Source organism: Apteryx rowi, unplaced genomic scaffold (assembly GCF_003343035.1).
Source record: "Apteryx rowi isolate R43461 unplaced genomic scaffold, aptRow1 scaffold_174, whole genome shotgun sequence".
NCBI lineage: Eukaryota > Metazoa > Chordata > Aves > Apterygiformes > Apterygidae > Apteryx > Apteryx rowi.
Window position 1 is genome coordinate 40026 of NW_020448019.1, and position 24742 is coordinate 64767.

General features: G+C 41.6%; 2 protein-coding genes across 7 annotated transcripts in view; both read right to left on the minus strand.

The window, feature by feature from the left end:
- Positions 1–4494, minus strand: part of TBC1D8B (TBC1 domain family member 8B) — a 41777-nt gene extending 37283 nt beyond the window's left edge. For 4 of the 6 annotated variants that reach the window (XM_026061018.1, XM_026061015.1, XM_026061014.1 and 1 more), the window contains exon 1: positions 4292–4494. In XM_026061018.1, coding sequence (XP_025916803.1) covers positions 4292–4421 — 130 coding nt within the window. In that variant the 5' untranslated portion in view covers positions 4422–4494. The remainder of the gene's footprint in view (positions 1–4291) is intronic. The other 2 variants (XM_026061017.1, XM_026061016.1) reach the window with 1 other exon arrangement.
- A 6583-nt stretch (positions 4495–11077) lies between these two features.
- Positions 11078–24742, minus strand: part of RNF128 (ring finger protein 128, E3 ubiquitin protein ligase) — a 44559-nt gene continuing 30894 nt past the window's right edge. The window contains exons 2-7 of the mRNA XM_026061054.1: positions 23550–23797; positions 17381–17452; positions 16708–16790; positions 13789–13885; positions 12783–12951; positions 11078–11278 (exon numbers count right to left, since the gene is read on the minus strand). Of these exons, the coding sequence (XP_025916839.1) occupies positions 11160–11278; positions 12783–12951; positions 13789–13885; positions 16708–16790; positions 17381–17452; positions 23550–23797 (788 nt within the window). The 3' untranslated portion in view covers positions 11078–11159. The remainder of the gene's footprint in view (positions 11279–12782; positions 12952–13788; positions 13886–16707; positions 16791–17380; positions 17453–23549; positions 23798–24742) is intronic.

Sequence of the window (24742 nt, forward strand, 5' to 3'; positions counted from 1 at the left end):
CTTTTTCACAAAAGCATGTGGGACAGCGCTATAGACTGAACTGGTAACTGAAAGCAGTTTTCCTCCTGAGAATTTGGTGGAGCACAAACCTTGCGTCTTCAGCCTCGCATCCAAACCCTCTGCTCTTCCGGTTTCCATTTCTTTAGCAAACCATAACACCTCCCACAACTGTTGGTAGTTTGATTTCACACCTCCAAGGGTGCTGACTCCTACGCACCCAGAATGCACTTGGTGCTGTGATTCAGGAAGTTAAAGATTATATCCTCTAAATTATGCCCTAGTCATTTTCCCACCTTCCATCCCCAGTCGTAAATATGCTTCATAACAGAACGGCATTATTTGTCTCACAAATATATGCACTGCAAAACAAGCTTTGCTCCAGCTGAAGAAATATGCAGCATAGATCTTTCCAGACCTTTATTAACATAGCAAGAAGGTTTACCTTTCAATTCCCATCACAGTTGGGAATCTGCTACAGGCAAGTCCCAGAAAAAGCTCAGTCTGCTAAAACAGCTGCAGGTATAAAATGGTCTCTGCTATTTATGCTACTACTGTACATTTAGCAAAGCCACAGCATAGACCTTTATGTTTTGAAAAGTAAGCACCTTTTTGTTTTTGCGTACTGAGCCTAGTTATAGCCTGAGTCTCATCTCCTGTCTTGCTGTTCCTACTAAAATAAACTTCTGTAAGTTTGTACAAAGATTACCAAGTACTTTTGAATGGGTCCAATGGAAAAATCTGTTAGAGACAAGCTCATCACCATCGATATCCACTTCGTGATAACACTTTAACATGACTCCTTGGACAGATATTAGATAAGGAAAATTTTCCCCAGAGCACATGCATTGTCTCCCCTTCCTCCCACCTCCTGTTTGTGAGCTAGCCAGGGATGATGCAGACAACAAGCTATATCTTTTAAAGAGCAGGTGTACCAGCAGGGTCCTTCTGTTGATTCAGGATTGCAACAATTGCCACAAGGAACCCAGAACTGAAGAGTCAAGAGTTTTCCCTGACTTGGGGAATTCCCTCTTTTCCCAAGCATGGAACACACAGCAGCTGGGAAGACTAGCTGCACCATGTATTTTATCAATAAATTTTTGTCTCTCACAGTTCCATTTTACTTACATTTCTCAAGCAAAAAGAGGCAAATGAAAACAATGGAAGCAGAAAACAATTTGCTTTCTGATGTTTCAGTGAAAGATCAGTATTTTTGACAGCAAACACTCATTTATATAACTACTCCAGGAATATCCATTTTCTAATTAAGCTCCTGTCTAAACTGTAACTAAAGCAACAACTTTGTGACCAACAAGCTTCATCTCACTGTAACTTTCTCTTGGTTACAGCGTATGTATTCACAATGCAGGTTTTGAGTCATCGTAACTATGCTTTGGTACACAGGCCAAAGGCCTAACACAGGCCTTTGGTACACAGGCCACATCCTGCCTAACCACATTTTTATCAATACTCTGTGGGAAACCGGAGTAGTTCTCCCATAGCACCTCTGCACAAGACACAATGACCACAGAGGACTTGGTCACAAGATTGCACTACCAGACACACAGCAACTATTTTGGGATAGTCTACTGCACACTGAATTATCAGGAAGTAGAACCAGTCAAACAGGTTAAAGTATCCGTAACCTTAGGTGAGGTCTAAGAAAGAAAAGAAAAGGAAATGTAAAGCTAAGCAGGTGCATACCTGAAGAAAGAGAGTCAAGTCTAAGCAAAAACAGCACAAAATATTTTTATTCACGACACTTACTAGCCAACTCATAACTATGCTACATGTGGGCACAAGCCATAAGAGCTAACTATCACCAAAGGATTACAAACTGGTCCTGCTATAAGTCAGTCCAGAAGGATTACATACACAAATCTAAGCATGGCTTGTTTTTTAAGCCTGATACAGCACAAGAATTCCCAGCCTTCCTTCAGGTAAGTGTCTCTGCTGTCCTCTATCTCTTTAGTCTGTACCTTTCTCCTGCTACTGGCTGCTTCCTCACACCACACCTCTTCTCCCCTCCCTGCACTCTAGGTTACCACGTGGACTTCTGCATTCTTGGGAATCCCTTGCTAGATAGAGCACCTCAGCTAGCCCCCATTACCTCTATCCAAGCCCTGCAGCACTGTTTATCTCCTCTGCCACTCCTGTCCTGAGGCCCAGCCTCTCCCTGCCCTCAGCACATGCCTGCACTGTTGCCTGCCTCTTCCACCCAGCACTCCGCAGCCCCTCAGTGCTGCCTCTCACCTCACACCTTGTGTCTCACCAGCTGGGAAACGCTGGTCAGGAGAAACAGAGCAACATTTCACTTGGCACATTTGAGGTGATCTCATAACATAATAGCTAGTCATTGTTTTTTCTACAGTAACCTCTAATTTTCTTGAGTGACGTATAGCAATATAAAATTAAAATCAGACAATGGCAAATTATGTTACTTTATAGCTAGGAGGTTTGAATATTTTCATACCTACAAATAYAAATTTAACTACATTATTTTGCAATTCTCTTGTTAATCCTTCTTATTCACAATTTTAATTCAGTAGCATTTAGTTCAGTAGCATATTTTAGTTTCTTGAAAAAGATAACTTGTACAGACAAAATCTGTATAAATCTGATACTGTGAGAAAAGTTATAGAAATAAAATGTGCCATGCTACAGATAAGAAGGCATGCTATAGGAATTATCCCGTTTACGCATTTTTCTGCACTATCAAATACCATCAAGGACAGAGGACTAGCAATAGAGGTCTCAGGTGCAAGAAAAATCAGTCAGACAAATCTGTCCAGCTGTAAGTCTACAAGGACATTTTTTAAAAAAACATAACTTTTAAGAGCATGAACACCTAGTTCTAATTCTCATGTTAGTCACAGCTTTTAAGTGAATTTTGTCATACGGGAAGACAACCTTCATACCAGCTTAGCTTGCTTTGGTCTCCAAAGATGTCAAGGCAGAGAATGGCCAACCTAACCTACAACACCTCCGCAGTTGAAAAGTATCACCCCTGGTTCTAAAGCCAAAGCTTCACATTATCTACTTATCTATAATATTATGATATTCCTAGAAGGTAAGACCTGGGATTTTGTAATGATTTCTTTTAACACTTCACTTATTCCCTGCAAGCAGCTCACATACCATTGAAGGATGCCCTACATTGATCTGGGAGGTCTCTACAGCTGAAATCCTTCAGCCAGAAGTCTGGAGGTTGTGTTTTTGCCAGATAGAATGAATGAACGTTTCAATGAGACAGTTAAACCTCATATATAATATAGTTCACTTAAATATAACTCACTCTGCAGTGACGCAATTCAACAGCCTAGAAAACACTGAGAGGTGCAATTCATACAAAACACTCAAGCTTTACTCTTTGCTTCCCCGTGGCATTTCTCCTTGAAAGGGTCAATGAGAGCAGCCACCATACTATGAAGTATTCTAGTTTGAAGAACTACCATCACAACAAAGGTCTTAGTAGTGGCCAGGGTCCCGGCAGTGCATAATGGTACAAACACACAATAAATAAGAATAGAAATTCACTTTCATACCTTGAATTTCTCATGAAACAAAGTTTATTATACTGAGGTCAATGACCTGTCAGTCTCTTGGTACATCACCATCCTCTCCTCCAGGAAAGCTCCATCATATGTTTATTTTTAAAGGGAGAGATCAGAAACACCAGAGCAGGGGCTCATTTTAAGCAGTCTCAGATTCAAGCAGGAATAGGGACTCAGAAATAAGCAAAGCAAGGCAGATCAGTCATTTCTTCAAACCTCTCCCCTTCTGACAAGCTGAAAACCTAGTTCTGCCAGGGTCTCCGCTGGAGCAAAGGGCTGTTAAGCTAGCACAAAGTGTTGGGCTGCTCTGACCTGAGCTTCACCTGAAACCTGCGGGAGGCAGGTGGCCCAGAGCAGTCAACTGCAGCCAGCCCTGCCAGGATGCTCATCCTGCACTTCTGTGCCGGCGTGCCTTGCCACGGCGCGCACCAGTAGGCCCCATCCCACGCRAAGAGTCCCAGAAACTTCATGAAACCTCCCTTTTCCCCACGGCAAGCCTTTCTGGACGCCTGTCTCTTCGGGGTGGAGACTCGCACGGGGGGAAAGAGAGGGAAACCCCAGGAAGGTCAAGGGCTCCAAAACTTTGCCAGGCCTCCTCCCCTCTGGAGCGGGGTGTCCCAGGACCAGCCCACTCCCCCCGTCCCGCTCCAGCCCGGCCTTCCCTCCTCCCCGGCGGCCCCTTCCCCGCCCGCGCCCCCCGCCCCGCTGAGGGGGCCCTGCCTCAGGCCGGGGGCCGGTACCTGCGAGCCCGCCTCCGCCCTCCTCGCCGTAGCCCCGCCGCCTCTGCAGCACGAAGTACTGGTTGGAGCGCTCCAGCACCCACAGCTTGAGGGCGTTTTTCAGCAGCACCTCCTCGGGCTTCAGCCACATCTTGGCGGCCCCTCACGCCCCGCCGCCGCCGCCCATGCCCGCCGCGCCGCCCGGCCTCCCGCTCCCACGTACACAGCGAGGCTGCCAAGCGCCGCCGCCGAGGCGGAGGGGGGGGGTGCGGCTGCCGCCCCGAGGCCTGCTGGGAAGCGTAGTCCTCGCCGCCGCGCCTGGCCGTGCCGCGCCGCCGCCTCCGGACTACAGCTCCCGTCGGGCGTTGCGCGGCCGGCCGGCCTCCTCGGCGCGGAGCGAGGAGCGAGGCCAGGCGAGTCCCTGGCCGTTAGGGACAGTTGCTGAAAGGGCGGGGGCGCGTCGCGTTCCTGCCCGGCCGTTACGGCTCCTTCTGCCCTCGGGGTTGGGGGGGGGAGAGGCGACACCAGCCGTGTCCCTGTACTCCTGCCCGGGAGCCGCCTGGCACCAAACCCGCTCCTGTCACGCAGGGATCCCCTCCCCTGAGGTGTGTTCTTCAATCCAATTTTTATTAAGAGGTTTTTTTTGGAGAGCACTCTCAGTGCTAGTCACAGAAGAATTTTAAATTTTGGCCAAGCAGAATTCAGATTTCAGCCCAAATGAGAGACAATTATTCCCCCAAAAATATTTTTGTTTACCTTTTACATTATTCTCTAATCAGAACAACTTAGACTGCATCTGAGGCGTCAGGAACACTTTTCTGTTCCTACACACAAGCAAACCAAGGCGCAGAAAGAAGCAAGGAATTGAGCTGGGACCATCCCGTCACTAGGGAATACCGGCCTGCGGCTATGCCATGCCTCGCGTGACTGCCCTACCTGCTTGCATTGCTGCTGGAAGCGGAGGAACAGGCCTGCCTCAACAGCTGCTAGAGCAGACATATGGTCAGTGTATTTACATTTCATGYTATAAAAAGACAACCTGCTTCATTGGTTGCATTATCCAACAAGAATCAGTACCATCTAAATTACTGTATGCACTTACATTGCCTTAACAACAGTTTGGCTCCTGTGGTCTTGGTACTTTTGTAATTTGTCTGCAAGACCCTCAGGAATTCATCCTCACTGCCTAGCTCTTTGGGTTATGTATAGACTAACTTTAACCACTTGCTCTGGGCTCTGCTTGGAGCTCTTTATAAAAAAGCTGCACGTCATACACTTTGTACAGATTACAGACTTGGCACTTCTGTCACTTCATCCTTTCTTTTCTTCATCCCTTTCCACAGTCCCAAATGCATTTAATTCCCAGGAATGTTTTTGCCAGCCACTGGTATATCTGTGAGCACAGGCAGGGCAAGGTTTTGCCAAGCGCTCACAGCAAGATGTTTGGCAATGCCTGTCCAGCTCCAGCTGCGGAAGGAACCATCTACCCAAAGGCACCAGTGTGAAAGTAGAACCAAGTACGCAATCACACTTAATTCAGTACAAGTCTTCAAAACTGGATGAATTGTACTGGTATGAGACTTAAAAACAGTCATTACATCATAACAAAAGAAGCTCCAATATAAAAATGGTTTACCTTTGTGACTGAGAATAGATTAACAGAGTAGGAAGCAACAAGTTTCTGGTACTTTAGTAGTAAGGAAAAATGAATTAAAAGTCATTAACCAACATGTAGTAACTAACACAGATGAAACATTAATGAGACAAGGCAAACAACTTCAAGATGTATTAGCAGATTGTTCTTCACAAGTGAGTTTCCTCAATCGGCCCACCTGAAGTGACCAAGAGTCTAACACACATTAACAGTTCCCGTGGGTATGTTCTTACTATGGCTGTTCCTGGAGATTTACCAGCAGAACTGATTGAGTGATTCCTGCTTGGATGCTGCTGTTCTAAGAGCATTTCCAGGGAGAGTGTTTAACCATTTAGTTTTCCTCAATTGGACAAGCCTTTGGATAGGAAACAGACATGCAGAATCTAACACATCTTCTAATGCCAATGCTAATTGTATGGAGAGATGCCCTTAGCATTTCCTACCCAGAGCTTGGCATTTGGCAACGTGTGATGACATATATCACTTTCTTATTCAAGCTTCAAACTTTGTTAATCAGATTGTTTAAGAACACACACACACACACACACACACACACACCCCTACAAAACCCTTCTGCTTAGAAAATGTCTGTTTTGTTTTCCTCTCTCCCTGGGCTCATGGTCCTGGATGTCTTACTTTTTTACATTCCCTCAGGAGTTGAATTCTTAATCAAATACAATTAAAACGTCCTCATGGAGGAATTTATTTATAGACACAAGTTCTTTCTTAATCAGTGCACAATCATCCTACAGTCTAATCAATGCATTTCACAGCAAGAGACATCCATTTAGTGCTGCAGAATTTTTCTTCCCCTGTATTAAGGGCCTCCTAAAAATGTTAAATGATTTCCCTCAAGTAACCACAGCCAAGACCATTAGCTATATAACTAGCTTCAGTCTGTATAATGAATAATTTAACAACCAATGACAACGGGACACAGCAGAACAACCTGAATATCACAGTTCAGTCTTAAGTTTCCCTTAGACCCAAAATTAAATTGCCAAAGCCAGTAGATTTTCTTTCATCTACTCCAAAATGCCAGCCATTACCACTCTTTGGGAGCAAGGCACTATCCAAATCTGCATAGGAATAACTTTCATATAAACCTGGGTGAAAAGGCAGGGCTATCTTCTGAGCTAGTATATGTTAAATATGGAATAAAATTGCATTAAATCACACAGCCAAGAAGTGTGCATTTATTTTGTCCAACTATTAGATCACTTGATAACTGCAGATCTTTCCATCTAAAGTCTGAGACAGATTAGATCTCACCATTTTATAGAAAGAGTTCAACTTCCTTTTTAACTCAGACTGCTTTTATACATTTGCAGTCCCTCATGACAAGCCCTGCTTTTTCCTTACGCAAAATCTCACTGTTATAACTACATTTCTACAGTGACACCTGAAAAATTCCCTCTATGTGAGAAAATTATTTTCTTTCAGCCTTGGATTTACAATAAAAGTCACACAGCTGTAAAGTCTGGTTTACAAAAAGCCATAGCAACCCAGTATCAGCTCACAGGGCTACCTGCTCTTCCTCTTTTGCTGAGGAATTCTTTCCCAGTCTCCATTAGAAAACATGGAAGCATTTCTGAGTGAAATGTCTAGATCAGAGCTCTCTCCTGGGGGAAGAGAGATAAATGACAGCAGTGAGTAAACACATAGGAGATGCTTAACCTGTTCTGCTTTCTCTTTGGGGGCAGAATAATTGAAATGTCTATGTGACCCAATGGAAATATTAACAAAGTCGAAAGAGGAATACATTTTAGCAACTGTTACCACTTGTAGGCACATTATTTCTAGCATCTTACATTTAAATGTTAGTATATACAGCAAAGCCCAAAGTCATTGCACAATAACTGTAAGCTTGCATTGCCTTTCAGGAACAGCCCTATCCTCAGGCAGACTCCTGTTTGCGTCTTGCTTAAAGGAAAGAGTCCATTATGCCATAACACATATATACCTACAACATACTTACGAACAGACACTGAGCCATTTCAAGGCTGTACTATCACAAACTCTGTTGCACAGTGCTCTGCGCACAGCTAAGGACTAAAGACAACCCTACTGGGACAATTGCTATCCATGGAAACTTGAATATACAAAGTTAGCATGCAGTTTTGAAATTCCATTAAAGCAGGAAGAACTGTAGTTCAGTTCTTGTGAAATAAGAAAACATTTTCCCAAAGTGAGACAGCAACAGATCTGATCCCACTGTAATAGGTTTTGAAAGCATGAAATCTGCATGCTTTCGTTTTTAAACAAAATGCCTCCATACCCAATATTTGCAGTCTGCACAAAAACATGTTAGATTCCCATGCTAAGCTGCAAAAAACAACAAAAAAAGCATTAAGTCTTTCTGCTTTGCAGTAGCCCAAATACTGCTTAGTTATGCACACTGCTTTTATTCCTTTTACAGTACTTCAGACTCGATGCAAGAACTTTCAGGATTTTTCTGCAGATCAGCATAGCTGTCCTGAGGTTCACAGCTTTACAGAACACATACGCAGCATCTGATCCTATTGTAGCATAARCCAAGATCCTGACTATGTTGTTCTGCTACATCCTCCAGTACCAGTACATTCCTTGAGAAAACGCTGTGTAAAACCATACTCTTGGGCTTACCATCAGAATTATCAGCAATGGAAAAATTGCAGGTTTATTGCTCTTAGAAAACAGTAAGTAGAAAGGCTTGAAACATAAAAATACAAAGCACCACAGATACAYAGGTCAGAAGAAAAAAAATCCCAAAGCACTTTTCAACACATAGAATTGACCTAAAATCTCCCCCCCCACGGCTTGCTTTTTTTTTTTTTTAATCAAATAATTTTTCTGTTAAACACAGAAGACTGGCAGTTGATTTTATGGCAGCATATTATCATGAAACTACTGCCTTATTGCTTATACACCACAATAAATTTGTAAATAGCTTTTGAAATGAAAAAGAAATTAAACATTCAAGGGCTACATATTTACTACTTGGCTGTTTTTCTCTGCTCTACACTTCAGCTGTAGAGTAGAAACATGATTACAGCTACCAGCATGATAACAGCTTCAGAGTGAAGTCAGATTACACTCAGACTTACAAATTGAGGCCATAACCAACTAATGCTTCCTGGACTGGACTTGGAAGTCTGCAAAACAGGATCGAGGGCAGGATGGTAGGGTAGCATTCCTGTACTTCATGTAGTCACTCCCTTGCCTTCCCTATGAAATAAGCTAAAAAGCAGAAGCACAAGGCTGTAACTACTACCAAACCTGCCAAGGCATTTGACACCTTTTTACTACATTTAAAATTCCAGTACTGAACATCTGCAATTTAAGTACTTTTAAAATGCTTTAAGACCAAGTGAACAAATACTTTTAAAGAAGGGAGGGATGCTGAAGACAGACCTGACAGTGAAAAGGGAAATGTAACAAGCTGGCTGATCTGAAGAGATCATGTAAGACTGCCTTGTGCCAACCTGCATCTAGAACAGCAGTTCAGAAGTACAATCAAGCAGCTCACTCAACATCCTTCTGTACTAGCGCACACAGGAGGCCTCTTATAGAGCAGAGAATATGGCTCAAGACAACACATGCCCTTTGTGTTACTCCTACCCCTTTTCTCAGCACACTTCAACCTCTTTTGGTTGTTTAGCCTTGATAACCTTGCCTTAAAGCACTTGTTTTTTCCTCCTTGTAAAGCACAGCTCCTAGGCTTAGGCCTCTTGACACAATTTCCATCCCTATGATAATAGTAATGCCCTGCATAGCATCAGCAGTCCTTATTCCAGATAGTTTGAGCAAGCACTGCTACTTTTTGGCCTTTCAAAACTCAGTTTTGGGGGTGTGGAATGGGGCAAATTAAGGTAACTGAGAACAGCATCAGTTTCTATATAGGAGCTGGTACCAAACATTCAATGTCAGTCATAAGCGAGTCATCAGAATATAGTTTTATTTACATTTTCATGTTCAAGTTCAATACAAATCATAAGTATTTACAACAATTGTAATTACACTACAGATAAGAAAATGCATTGCTTTTCCCCTCCAGATTCAATAGTACTTTACTGTAGACTTTAAGACAAAGTTCTGCTAGCATTAGAAATAAACCATAGGTACAGAGATAAAAATAAAGTGCATACGCAAGATGTCCTCAGTTACCTTTGATGGGCAAGGCCATAGACTTAATATTGAGGCACCCAGTGTTCCTCCTGACCCCTGTTCAACTCCTCACAGATGGCAGAAAACTTCTCCAATAATCTGTTGCATTTACAGGACATCAGCTGTCACTGCCACAGACAAGACAATGCACAGCAATAGTCAGCCGCATTATTCAGATGTCGGATTCTTTTCCTGATGTTGCCTGAACAAAGCACAGCAGATCCTTTGAGAAGGATCCATCCTTTCATTTTAAGTTGTCTTCCTGAAGTCATCTCAGACTTCCACAAAGCCAGGACTCCTGCATATTGCTGGTGCTAGAGATGATCATAACTCAAAATCAGGTAGAATCTTTCAGACCGTCTAATATTATTATTAACAAGTTTGAAAAGTTCCTGGAATTGTTCTTTTTACAGTATTGTGCAAGTCAGGTTTGGCCTGTCAGCCTGAAGCCCTTTTTCCCCTTTAGGAAAGTGTTGTAGGCAGACTGGAGTTGAGAGGTAAAGGAGATTCAATCAGTTTACCAGATACCCAAAGACACTGTGGGCAAAATCCAGTTTGACAAACATTAGTTTGTATTTTGTCTTATCAAATTAATGCACAGAAATGGTAAAAGTGTTAAACTGAACAATTGTGTCTGCTAAGTATTAGACCAGATTAAAATGAATTTGTCTGCAATGAAAATCCTAAGTCAAAACACAAGAAAAAAAAACAAAAAAACAAGTCAAACAATTCCCAGTAGGGACAGCTACTACATAACAAAGAATCCTCTCCTTATTTAAAGGATTCAAATACTGAACAGAACCTTTGCTGAAGATGGAACGTTTGGTTTAGTGTTAAAATCTGATGGTTTTCTTTACATGTTTAAGACAGCTTTAATTGAAGAGTGCTAAAACTAAATTCCACATGGGAGATAGTTTTAAGTATTGCAAACCATGCAATTATGATTTAAATAAGTCTATTTGATCTCGACATTTCCATGGCAACATTGCTGCTACAGTCATCCACCAGGTTCTTACGGTGTTTGATGTACATGTGACAGCAGTTGGCAGCTCCTTGCAGAAGGCTTACACCATGTTGCTGGTCATATTCTTAGGTCCTGACTTCACGAACTTGTGTTTCATCTGCTTCAAAAGTTGGGTTGTCAAGATGTGGAAGGACATTCACAGCTGAGGGTTGGGATGCATTATTTACAAGATGCGTGTTGTCATCTATCCAGAACAAGAAAAAACAAGTTAAGGCAAGCTTCACTACTTTAAAAACAAAAAACAAAAACAAAAAAACAAAAACACAACCACACATTTTTTCTTCACAAGCCTACTGCAGTGGTCTCTTCACAACATCTCCTGAACAGGGGGAATCCAAAGCCATGCCCCAACTACCGCTCTTCCACTGGCCTTCATTAGTTTGTGAGCCCATTACCTGTTATTTACAGATGTGTCCACTAGGCTTTGGAGTTCACTTCTCACTAGGGTTGAGCAAACCTAGGCTGTGTGTACATCAAGTGGCAGAAGGCAGTGTAAGGCTACAATATCCAGCTATAAGGAGAGAGAAATCTCATATGGCTTTAAGGGCTACTGAAGACTGGCATCTGGAGTAACTCTTGGAGACTAGTTTCAGGATACACAGGGTGATTCAGAGAATTCTTTCCCCCCAGGCTAGCTTTGTTAGGCTGACATTAATGCTTGTTTTTGCCACTCAAGGCAAGAATACATATGAGGGCCTGCGCAATTTAAATAGTCCAGAATCACTTAATTTGCTTGTAGGGATGCAAATTAACCTTCTGATGTTTTGCTTATAGGAAATACCCTCTCYTCTAGCGGGGTGCCTAAGCAGGAGCACTCCTATATACACTTTACTTGCTGGAGCAAGATGTCCCACAGGTGGCAGCAAATCCCATGCTTTCCTATCATCTAGGGATGGTTCCAGTAGGAAATCTAAGCAGACAACCAGAATGCATCCTTCTCACCTCTGAAAGCTTCCCCACTTACTCTTCTTTCCAAATCCATTCTACAATTCAGGAGAGAACTACACTAGTTTTTGTCTGTTTACCTAGATTCTTTACACTTTTAAAATCAACAGCAACACTGAGCACTTCTTGGCAAAATTAAGCACTAGAAAAAAACCTTTTTCAATACATGTGTTCTTGTTTAAAAAGATAAGGTATTCAAAAAAGCTAGTAGTCTTTTTCAGTGAAAGCTCTGTGAAAGTGTTTAAAGGTGACTCAGCCTCTGCAAAATCTGAAATTCGGTATGAAGTATTTGTCATTTCTATTCTTTGCCATCTATACTAGAGCAAGACTGACTCCCCAGAAGTTTTCCGTAAGTAATTAACTGCTTAATGCAGACAGATCTAGTGGCAAGGCAGCACCTGCTTATCCAATATGTAATTTCCAAAGAGATGAGTTGTGGGACATCTTCCAAAAAAATTCCCTTTGRCCTTTAAATAGCCTCTAATTTTCAACTCCTCTTTTCTTAGAGTTCAGTTTTTAATTCAAGTTTAGGTTGTACTTCAGTAGAGAACAAATAGTGAGTATAAATGCCAGCTGCTTAAAAAACAGAAGGTTAAGATTACTCCGAAAAACAGCAAGCTCAAGGTGTTCAAGCACTATTACATATTACTAAGAAAGAAAGAAAAAGAAAGAAACCCTAATTCATAGCATAAGCAATTAAAGTGCAACATAACCTAACAAGACAAGTGAAGCAATATACTCACTTTCTGATGGTGCTTGTTCTTCCAGAACAGATTCATCTGCTCCTTGTACAGAAGCATATCCAGATGATGCAGTTTCACTACTACTATCCTCTTCATTAACTGAAGTGACATTTGATGCTTCACTGGATACTGTGGCTTGCACAGACTCTGCCCCATCTTCTATATCCGCCTTTGTGAAAGGGAAGCAAAACTGGTTAAGTTACAACTTTGTAGGAAGATGCATCTTTCCAGGAGGCCCCAATGCTTGCAGAGACTGGAGTCCAGTGGACTTTTGGCCAGAAAGAGGTTTAAAATTGAAAAAGCTTTACTGTAAACCTCCAGCCTAATAAGTGAAAGCCAGTTACTGCCTAGTTAGAGTGGGAGGTTTAGATGCAGCTTCTGTATTCTTCAGCCAGTTCTTCCCTTTTTCCTGCCCAATATCAGGAAGATAGATTCCTCCTTCCACTGAGTGCAGTTCTCCACCCCCCAGAAGGTCTCTGGCATACATTTCAGCTGGTCCAGGCAGTGGTAGGCAATGGCAACAGTATCTTCCTTCAGCACTTGCCACCATGAGCAGTGACAGAACACACAGACGTTTCTTGTGTATCCTAGGAAGTCACATGGCTCCCAAAAAGCCACATGTACTAACCTATCCTCTCCTCAAGGACTCTGGGTACTTTATAACTGAATGGAGGCTGGTTTCAAGGACAGTATTAGTTATCAAAGCCTGCCTAAACTTTGAGAAACCCCTCTATTTGCAAAGAGCAATTCTTCGGTCATGCATAACAACCAGTTTGGGTTGTCATTCTGCCTAAGGCTTTAGACAGATATCAACTCAGACCGTGTCAGCTGCAGGCTTCACTAACAGGCATATGCTCTACCATTAGTCATGTAGCATCCCACAGTTGACATGCAAGGTCTGTGCTTATCTGCATTCTAAAGGCAGCATAAAACAGCTCATATGCTGTCACTACAATAGCATAATACTGCTAATGGCATTTGCCACTAGGAAAAAACACCAACTTACCTCAATGCCCAAAGCTTTGAGAATGTCACATTTGCACATGGGGCATGTCCTGTGTTCCAGAAGCCAGGGGTCAATACAATTCTTGTGGAAGAGATGGCTGGTGGGAGAAGGTAACTGAGAAGTTAAGTTTCACACCAGGAAAAGTGTTTATACAGCCACTGTCAAGACTCATTTAGAAACACTGAGAATTCATTCATTCTAGAATGAATATACTTATTTTGCTCCAAGTTACAGTTGAAACTAATGGCAAGTTTATCACTCAGCCTTTAGCTGCTTTTTACTTAATAGTACTTCTACATGACTCATTAAAACATTCAGCACTGTCATCTGTGCTACACTTTTTTTTTTTTAACTGTACAATAGGTTCTCAGCTGATAACTAATACAAGTATAAGTATCAACATGAAATTCTATACCTCAGTCTTCGCTCTAAGGTCAGCTTTTGCCATGCAGAAGCACATGACTAAATGCCACTGTTTCTGTTAAAGCTACATAGAAAAATCATCTAACCAAGTTACTTCCTCAAAATAAACTATACTCCCACACATTTACTTTGTCTATGTAGTCACTGTCTATTCCAAGTGGATACAAGGAACATAATATAGTTCAGCCATTAAAGATGCAAACCTGTGCTCCTGTGAAGATACTCACTTCCAAAGTGGGTCTGAATTAGGACACAGGATGGGAAGACTAGCTGAAATCCTACTTGAATTTCCCATCCCCAGCTGCAGTCTACCTATCCCTTCAGCCTGAGTAGAACCAGCAAGGCAGACAAGCACTGTTCAGTATTAATCAGAACTTTACTATGAGAAGAGTCAAGGTGGTCACCACATTTAGTACTTGGTACACTACACCCAAGTCTTGTACAAGGATTCTCCAAATAGGCCACTCTAAGCAGCACCTCTTTCCAGCTGCCCTAACATAATGTTCAACCTCAAACTTCCTTGATGCATGGCTATTTTAAGTATTTGTACTTAGTACTGGTTTCATGTGCCTTTGCTGTAAGTGTCTAGGGTTTGACTATCAGGATAAGAATGCCCTCTGCAAACTCATACACCCCACATACTTAGATAACACTGATGTGACTCACACTAGATTCACAGGAGCATCTGAGGGCCTGTTTCTTTTATGGATACTAGTTACATGCTTTCAACAAGTAGGCTCTCAGTGTTGAGGTCCACCACCAACATCACGTATGTTCTTGCGGTAAGTATCAGTTTACAACTCACATGAGAGCATTTCAATATAGTCTTGGCAGAGTTTGTCAAGCAAGCACAATCATCTTAAGCTAGTGCTTATTAGAGCTACATTTGGGTCTAAGAGGAATGAAGCATCACAAATATATTTAAAAGCAGTCTCAGGGCAAAGCATACCACAGCAAGCCTTGAATATACAGCAAACTTTTGAATGTATCCAGAATACATTCAAAAGAAGTTATTCCGCTCTTAACTCATTTTGTTTGCAAGTTTATATCAAGGTTAGGAGGGTTTATAGGGAACTAACATGCAAAGTCAGCTCTCCTATCAGCTAAAAGTATCTAGAGCTTGTCTAAATACCTCCCCACCCGTGGGGCTTAATTCATTACTAAACAGAACTACCCACTAGCATAAACCAGACAAGACAACTGAATAATCATTAACACACATTCCTGAAAGCTTACTCAGTTTTGTTTCATTCTGAACTATTAAGCACTAGAACAAGGAAGTTTGTTGGTAACACCTTAACAGACCAATTTCTTGGTATCAGAACAGCAGAGAAGTCCTATTACTTGGAAAGAGAGAAAACTTTTGCAAAACTGTAACCTTGTGCAAGGCTGTAGAAGGCGACTCCAGCTCAAATTAGATAACATTTGATAGATAACACTGCTCAGAGCTGAACAACAGCTTCAGCTTTTTCCATCCTTCAGAACTTGACTTCTCCTATGTCAAAATTTTTCAAAGTGCTTTTTTGTAACCCTTCCCATGTAAAAGCACGCTCATGAAATTCATGCAGTTCACACAGCATTTAACTTAAGCATTCTTGTAGCCATCTCATTTTGAAAGCTTTGCCAAAGCAGTCCCATTCAGGAAGCTTATGTAGAAATCACACTGGAAAAGTTTCCTTAAACCCTAACAAGGCTTCTCTCCTCAGCTTAGGAACAATTTTAAACTTCAGGGGGAGTGGACTGTTTTGGTCAATACTTCCAAAAAAGGAAGAGACATGTTACAAATAATTCTCAAAAGTAGAATCAAAGCTATAGTTATCTACATGCAAGTACTGCAAAATACCAACAAGTCCAAATAGGTCCACAAATTAAAACATTGATACTACAATACTAGGCTCCCATAGGAACACAGAATTGAGATACAATAGTAGAGAATTCTAGAGGAATAGTAATAATAAAAAAAGTCAGAGCTCTATTTTGGTCTTTATTTCAGAAAAGGCATGCAAGAATAAAATAGCTTTCTTCCAAACCACAAAAATCAGCATGGTTTAACAAATTGAGATTACCAGACTGATATCCGCAAGAACATGACCTTCTCAGTAACCAAGTAATCAGTAAACTAAGTGACAAGAAATAGGCATAGCTTTGCCTGTCATCTGCAATTTAGAGGTAACATTTTTATATACCAGCAAAGAAAGAAATCTTAAAAGCCCTTGGAATCCTTCAGACAGGCACTGTGGTCAGCTAAATTCTACTTGTCAATCTACTCACAGTGGAAGTTTTAAACACTGTCAATTAGTGGCACACCACAAATGCAATATTTACACAGTTCCTGTAGTTTGAAACACTGTTTAACACAGATTCAAGACTTCTTGCTGTGCAACAGCTTGATTAAAGTTTGATTAGCTTTGTTAACATAGCAGGAGAAACAATTGGTAGAGGCATGTTTCAAGATACTGGATTAAGGGGCAGTTCAGAAGACAGAAGAGAACTTACTTGCAAGTCAGAATGCGCACTACTTCGTTTGGCTTGTACAGCTCAATGCACACTGCACAGCTATCTCCATCAGGACCAGTTTCCTAAAGCAATGAATTTAGAGTGTTAACCAACTTGGAAAGCTTTGCTTGAGCTACCGTCAGATTTACTGCAGACACAAAGGGGTCTACCTAAAGTAATCTAAAGTAGTTCCTGTATATAATCTCTTATATAAACACATTTTCTGGATTACTCATAGTAGAGCTGACATTTGAACAGAAGCATTAGAAGTTTATGTCCACAGTTTAGAAACACAGCTGCAAGCCATCACTGGATTATTTTAGGCACTACTTCAGAGGCTTAGAAACTACTACCTCCAATTTTGGTCACAAAAGAATAGCCTGGGAAGCTGACTAGTGGTACTAGTTTACCTTTAAGCATCCATACCACAAAACCAGCACCTTTTGCCTCAAGCAGCACCTCAGGTAAGCAGCTAACAGGTTTATAAGAATGTGTGAACTTGAAAGTTCAAAAAAGGACTGGTCTGAAAGARGAATTAAGTCTGCAGCAGAAAGCTAAGGGTAGAGGTTCAAGGAGGCTTCTGCATTCTTCTTCTCCAGCGCTAAGAACCAAGTTGTAGATTCTGTGCCAAAGGTGCATCATAAAGTTTGGGAGATTATAGGGTCAGTTATACCTTGTCCCCTTGCTTCAGGGTGCGCAGCTGTAACTGTCCAATGGCCTTCTTAGCCTCGGCTTTTAATCGTCGCTGTAACAGAAAGCGGCTCTGATTAAACAGAATCATTTTTCTCAGACGAGGTGGTTACAAATACTTACCAAAGCACCTAATGCAAGCAGGCATGCATTTTAACTCACATTATTAAAAAACAAAAAACACCCCAAAAAACACCACTACACCCACCCCAAAAAGCATGACTGTGCTATTTAGAAAATGAGACAGAGGTTTCATGTGGCTGTTGAATTCGGATGACATACTAACAAAACATTTGGGTATGCTTTCTTTTTACCAAGCCTTTTCATAAAGCACAGGAATTTCAAAGGTTTTTTCTTTTAGAATCTGGGAGATAATATCTTGATCAGATTAGACTTGCCAAAACAAACAGAAACCTCCAAATTAACTTTGTACAGAGGACTGAATATTTTGTGTCTAACAATCAGCAAGTTTAACTAGTGATTTTATGACAGCTTCCTGGCACAAACTCAGTACACTGCATCCTGACAAAAGGCAAGTTTCCTTATCAATCACCTTGAGTGCCACCAGCACACCCTGAACTAGTCCTCTGTCGTGACTGCTCTACAGAGCACAAACGGCTCAGGAGCCTACAGCCAAGCATGGACCACTCCTGTCAAGTGGAAGAATGCAGTTTTATCTCAATATTGGTTCAAAGTAACATGAACAAAAACAAAATACTCCTTTCCCTCAAAGCTATTTCTCCCTTAAAACAAACAAAAACACTCTTGAGACAAGGTGTGATACAAATCAAATGAGTAGCCTCAGGTGAATTACAAGGCAGCTCTAATAAAGGCCGAGGAGGAAGCTGAATTGCATTTCCCTTCATCCAATTTGTTTGATGTTCTTAAACACCAAGACACAGATGATCAGACAACAGGAGCCCAGCTTGCTTGGCAACTGCTCCTGCTCAGCTGTTACTACACAGCATTTAATTAGCACAGGAGCAACATCTGTTTAAAGGTCACAAGAGTTACACCAACATCAAGAATGACTGTCCTCTCCCTTGCTGGTGCAGTTATTGCCTCAGGATATGGAGGAGTATCAGGCAGGTCCAGCTCTGCTGCAGCAGTACCACATGCTGGCCCAACACAGCAGTTCTCTGGGACAGAGGACTAAAGTTCTGCACATACCAGAAATGCTGTTCAGGACAGGAACACCTATTCTGTGACCTTTTCAGCATTACTTCCCTCTACAGATTTCAGTTCATTACAAGAATTTGGGGGCTTCAGTAGCAGGTGTGGTATCAACAACAGAACAGGAGTGCAGCAATATTGCACTTCTCATATGCAGCCAGAACTACGTCATAGCTTCTTGTTATAAATTGAAAACTAAACTATCTAGGAGTGCACTCCTTCATACAGTATCTAATCTAGGCATCTAACATCAGGCCAAGACTATTAGACAGGACCTAACTGGCTGCATCATTAATAATTTACTGAAACAATATTTTAAGTTTTGCCTGGGCACAAGTTTAATTGCTGTTCATGAAATGCACCAATGGCAAAGTCACCTTTAACACTGATTTTAGTAAATACATCAGAACACCCCTCTAGCAGGGTGGAGAAAGGTTGCACGAGGAAGATTTTATGGGATAGACTATCATGAGATCGAGGATACTCAAGGCTGCAACGTCAAAGTATTTTGTGAGGTCAAGTTTTTTTGAGCAAACTTTAAATGTTAATGATGCTAAAAGCCACTTACCCAGCAACTCTAGAAAAATAGCTGACTAGGTTGGGGCAGGGAAAGGAAAAACACAACTAAACAAGAAAACCCATACAAAAACAAGATATTACAAGACAGGTCAAAACTTGGCTCCTATCCAGGCTCTGACACATTTGAGTAGAGAGGCACCTAACTGGGAAAGTTAGATTTGCTGTTGCTTAGTTCCCAGTCTTTCCTGGTCCAGGACTGCAAATTCAATCTCCAACTCTTTCTGTGTAAGGGTGCCTTCCTAGTCTCCTACAAATTCAGTAATGACAGTGTAGACTGGCAAGCTCTACAGAGGTCAGGAACTCCTGCTTCCCTCCTGTAAGCTAAGGAAGGTTTTCTCCCACAGATAGATACCGTCATGGAAGTAGTTTTGAATTGTGACGAGCTGAGCAGCTTACCTCCTCTAAAGCCATTAATTGGGTCACTTTTCAGCTGTAACATCTAATCTTCATAAAATCAAGAGAAGTGAAGACTCAAGCTTAAATTAGAAACCAGGCCATAGAGAAGTGAAGACTCAAGCTTAAATTAGAAACCAGGCCATAGAGTAACATCACTGGCCATTTTGATGTGTTAAGAAAAGCTAATATATTACAGAACTATGTTTGCCAGTACTCTGCTGACTAGAATAGTAGCAAGCCACCTATCACACTTTTCCTTTGCTTTTCCACCTTCTTGATCCTGCAATGCAGTAAGAGACTCTGCAGAAGTGGTGACTTGAATTCCAAGCCCAGAAGAAAAATGCATTCAGATAAACATAGTAGGTTGTAAACAGTTTAATTAGTTGATTCACAAGGAAAAAGCTTCTCTATTTCAGTTCAATTAAGACAGATCACTTGTTATTACATTTTTGTTTTCACTTGGACTACAACACAACATGCCTGACTGGCACTTTTCAATATTTACTCAGCTTTTTAAAAAAGGAGTTTGCACAGTTTTACATTACTAAGTTATATGCAATTCCTGCTTAAGTTGAGTGAGAGACAGCACTGCTGCCTTCAAGAAAAGTCTGCAGTGCAGAAAGTGTTTGAAACCTAGGTTATATGTGATCAAACCAGCTAGAGAGAGTCCTTCTGCCAGAAAATGCAAGTAGTCATACCAGAAGTACAGAATCTGTTGACAAATTGTGACATTTAAGTGTACTAAACAGCCTATCTATAAAACAAGGGATTGCTTCAGCAAGCACTGAAGTCCGAACATTTTTCCTCAAGACAAAGACAGGAAAAGAATATAGTAACACCTAAGAACAATCCAGTTCAAGCAGGGGTTACCACTAGCCCCATGAATGAGTAACTCATGTTGCTAGCCAGACTCTTATTTTGAAGAGGCTTTTGCAGAAGAGACAAAGCATCTAGAAAACAGTCCTCCCTGTCCCAACCCATACCACTGCCCTTTTCAGTCCAGACCAAGAGCTCCACAGGTCTGAGGCTCACTCCACAAGAATATGCCAAGTATTCAAGGATCTGAAAAAGCAAGAGGCAAACCACAGAACATTGTTATCATATCACAACTAGCTCATTGTAGCACTCTGTCCAAAGCAATTAAGGAGTATTCCTTTTGGCTCAAGCAAGTCTGACATTTTGAAAGACTGAACTAGCCAACCCTCAGCAGCACCTTCAGACTTCTCAGTAGCATTATATCTCACTCCCCCCCACACGCACACAGGGAAGGTCAAAAAAGGGGACTGAAGGAATATGCGAAGGAATACCACTGGGTAAAGGGATACTTTCAGAACTGTAGCTCACCTCTGGAAGAGGGAAAAAATTGTAGTATTTAATAACTATCAAGACATCTGACTTTCTTAAACACACCTCCTAGAAGGATGCACAACCCTTAGACATCTTCATGATCAAGGAGAAAAAATATATTCCTCTACTCCAAAGGACAGACTAAAGTCCAGGCAATCTGAGTTTCCAGGACTGGATGATGACAGGCAAGTTCCACATGCAAAGTGAAAGCTCATACATGTTTGACTAATATTTGAGGTTTCACAAAGGCAACCAGGCAGCTAAAAGTGTTGAGACTCTGCATGTAGTATGAAAAAATCCAACCTGCTGGCTAACAGAGAACACTGTAGAAACACTGTTTTACCAGTTCACCTTCACTAACAACTTTCTTGTTATTCTTTGCTTATCTAATCATTGTGAGGTCACAGCTTTTAGATACCATGGTTGGAAAAAACAACAAAAAAAACCACACAACTGGAAAAAAAAATCTAGGTTGTCYGAGTTTTACTTTTATAAAATAGTACTTTTTTCCAAGATGGCAGAGAAGCTTCCTTCATTTTTTTTTATACTTCATAAACTACTGTTCTAAGGCTCCTTATCTTCAGCAGTTCAGCTGAAATCAGGTGAAACTGGCATGTCATTTGCCAATGTTATTTTTCAACCTAAAGCAAACTCCTTGTGCACATAGAATCCAAGCTGGAAATAGTCAGTGAGGGTACTAGCCAAGCAGACTATATTTTCCCAGTATCCTCTACCACTGAGGCATTAATAACATTTGTAGCTCATTGAAAACCTGGAAGCTCAGAGAGCAGAGCTAGACTTCCACAACTACTCTATTAAATACCCTCAAAGGAAGAAAGATTTTTGTATGATTCAATTCACAATGACTCTTGCAGACTAGCTTCTAGGGTTCCCAGGTTTTCCTGCCCAAATCTGTTTAGCATGGGAACAGAGTTCTAATACTGAGGTAGTGCTAAGGGGGAAAAAAAAAAAGTTAATCAGCAGGAGACAGTACATATCTTGATTCCCAGATGTTAGCAGGAGGACAGCATCAAGATTCAAAGCTCCAGGCCATCCCTCACAGAAGGTACTAAACAAAGATAACTTCRTGTGACATCCAGTAGCAGCGATGCTACATCTCACAGGCAGACAGGCTTCCCATGCTGCTCTTTCCAATTATTCCCTTATTGTACTCATGTCATTTCCAGGTGTGGCATGATGTCTGAACATGAGAACAAGCTTAAAACAAACCACTTATGGGAAGCCTAGTCTAGAAGACAAGAGCTGTAGCTTAGGCCAGGTGCAAATACAGTTTCAGTTCACTGTTAGGGCTCTAGTCTCAATTAGCAAATACAGAGCCAGTTGATTGTTCATCGTTCACAAGATCACATTTAGACAACAAGCGCTCAGAAAACGCACCAACTCAGCCAAGTTCAATTCCATGATTACTAGAAAGAATCCAGCATTCAAGTCTGGTCGAGGTCCCCAAGAACATTTCTATCATTTCCTTTGATCTCTCTGCCTGCCAAGAACAATGGTTCTCCATGTTAACATTTTAGAGGAGAAGTCAGTCCTAAAAATTTGTAGAGCCTGTAACTGGTCTGAGTTTCAACACCTGTGTCCAGCTTTAAGCTCCAACAACTTATTTCAGGCTAGCAGAGAAGCTCAGTAGGGCAGGTCTTCTGCAACACAGGACCTGCATGTTACATCTTTAAGTAGCTAACCACTGATGCTGAGATAATTCTCATACTCAGAACCAAACTAGAGTGAGATGTTCATGCTATTGCCATCTGTAGGAGATGAATCAGCAATAACTCTTCTTCCAGGGTTCAGGTAAAACTGGCAAAGAAGGATTATAAATACCAATAGGCTCCTTTGCAAAACAGCTCTAAGGGCAAGACTGAAATAAGTGCTCATATTTGAGATGCTCAGATCTTCATTCTCACTTTTTTTTTCCCAAGGCTTTTGCTTAAGCCCTGAAGTAGCAGGTGTAAGGCAGGTCTGATCAGACTGAAGACAAAGCTGTGGGCACTACTATGTCAGCTGATCCAGWTTATTGCACAGAATAGAGTTACTTGGAAACTTAACTCATTAGCAATTCCCTGCCTGCAGTTTAGGACTACAGTTTAAAAACAACATCACAACACTGCTTTTTTTTCCAACTCCTACATGAGGCTGTCAGTCCAATTCTGAGAAATCCTCGAGTTACAAGGAAGCTTTCAACAAGAAACAGTTTCCTAGCTTGTGATTTACAGAAGGCGGCAAAAACCATGTGCCATTTTGCAGACACATTTGTGGTCGTGTCTCACATTACAGCTAGCACACAGGCAGTGCTATGTGGGAAGCGCGAGGGTCAGCTGAAAGCAGTTTCATCTCCTTCAGTACCTCAGCATTATTGCTGCATCACAGCTCAGGGAATAAGATTTGTAGGAGACAAAAATTAGTTAAGCATAATCCGTTGCATTCCCTAGATAGATGCTTTTTTGCCACGTCTTTGGAAAGGCTTAAGCTGTTTAAAAGTGTACCTATTAGCATTTTAAAGATCACACTCTCTCCTTCATGTGGAGGCAACAAACTTAGTGATTTTGGTGCTCAAGTGGTATTTCACCCTCAAGATCCACAGCATGCTGTTTCAGAGCAATAACAAGTGATGCAACACGCACACAACACAAACTCACCTGCTTCCTGGACTGGGCCCTTGTGATCCTGAATCTCCGAGCAGAATAAAAAATGAAGTAGCCCACAGTTGCTGCTGTGACAATGAAAAATGACACCGAGACAAAGAATATCGAGTAGTGATTCATCAAAGGACCATGCTTTTTGCCCACTTCAATAACCATAGTCACTTTCATGCCACTCTCAATCCGGCGTAAAATCTCTGTGCCTTTCAGGTTGCCAATCATAATTGCAACGATGCTTCCTGCACCTGCAAAGGAGAAGGGGAATCCATACTCAGTTTCCAGGCATTGAACAGAAGTGATCTTAGCAGTTCTAATTCAAGCACCATACAGCAGACTGGAAAGTTGAACTGGCATTTGCAAATTGAACATGAGCTGGTGGATTTTAAGTGGTACATGGTAAGTCTCCATGTTCCTGTTCACCTGAAAGGTATTCATTACCTATGAGCTACATAGATGAGCCATGGTTAGAATTCACTCCTCTCCATAAAGCCTCATTCCCACGTGGGACACTCATATTGTAATTATTTTAGAAGCAACACTTTGGTGATTTACATTTTAACATGCCTTTGAACTGCATGAAGTTAAAAAAAATCCTGTGCAGTGAGGTCACTAGGGATTGCACTATCTTCCAGAGCTCACAGACTCCAGGCACACAGCTAGTGGCTTAGGAACACTCCCTGCAATGTATCTTCCCCTCTCCCTGTTCTGCTGCTACTTCCTACCACCTCTTTCCTAATTTTGAAAGTACTGTTTAGTATTTATCCAAACACTGAACAATTAAAACCATGGATGACCCTTTGCTTCTCTATTTTTGGAAGAAATAGAGAAATATTTCAGTGAAATTCAGTGGTGAACTAAGCATTTTTGTGGGTTTCTAATGCAAATATGGAGGGAAGACAATATTGAGGTGTGGYTGGCTTTTAAGCAGTCTGCCAGTGTGGCAGACTGCAAACTCCATCCAGATTTTAACATCAGATTTCCTTAGTTGAACATCATGACAAGCCAGAGGGATCAAGGCATCCCTTGATGTTTTATGGTAGGAAGTAACTTTAAGCAAGTCTGGCCACTAAGTACAGACCAGAACAAAGCTGCTCTCATTTCAAGTGACAAATAAATGCTAAGAACGCTTTGCACTGTTTGTGGAACTTCAGGCAGTCCTAGTATAAGGAGGAGTTTCTCGGGGGGGGGGG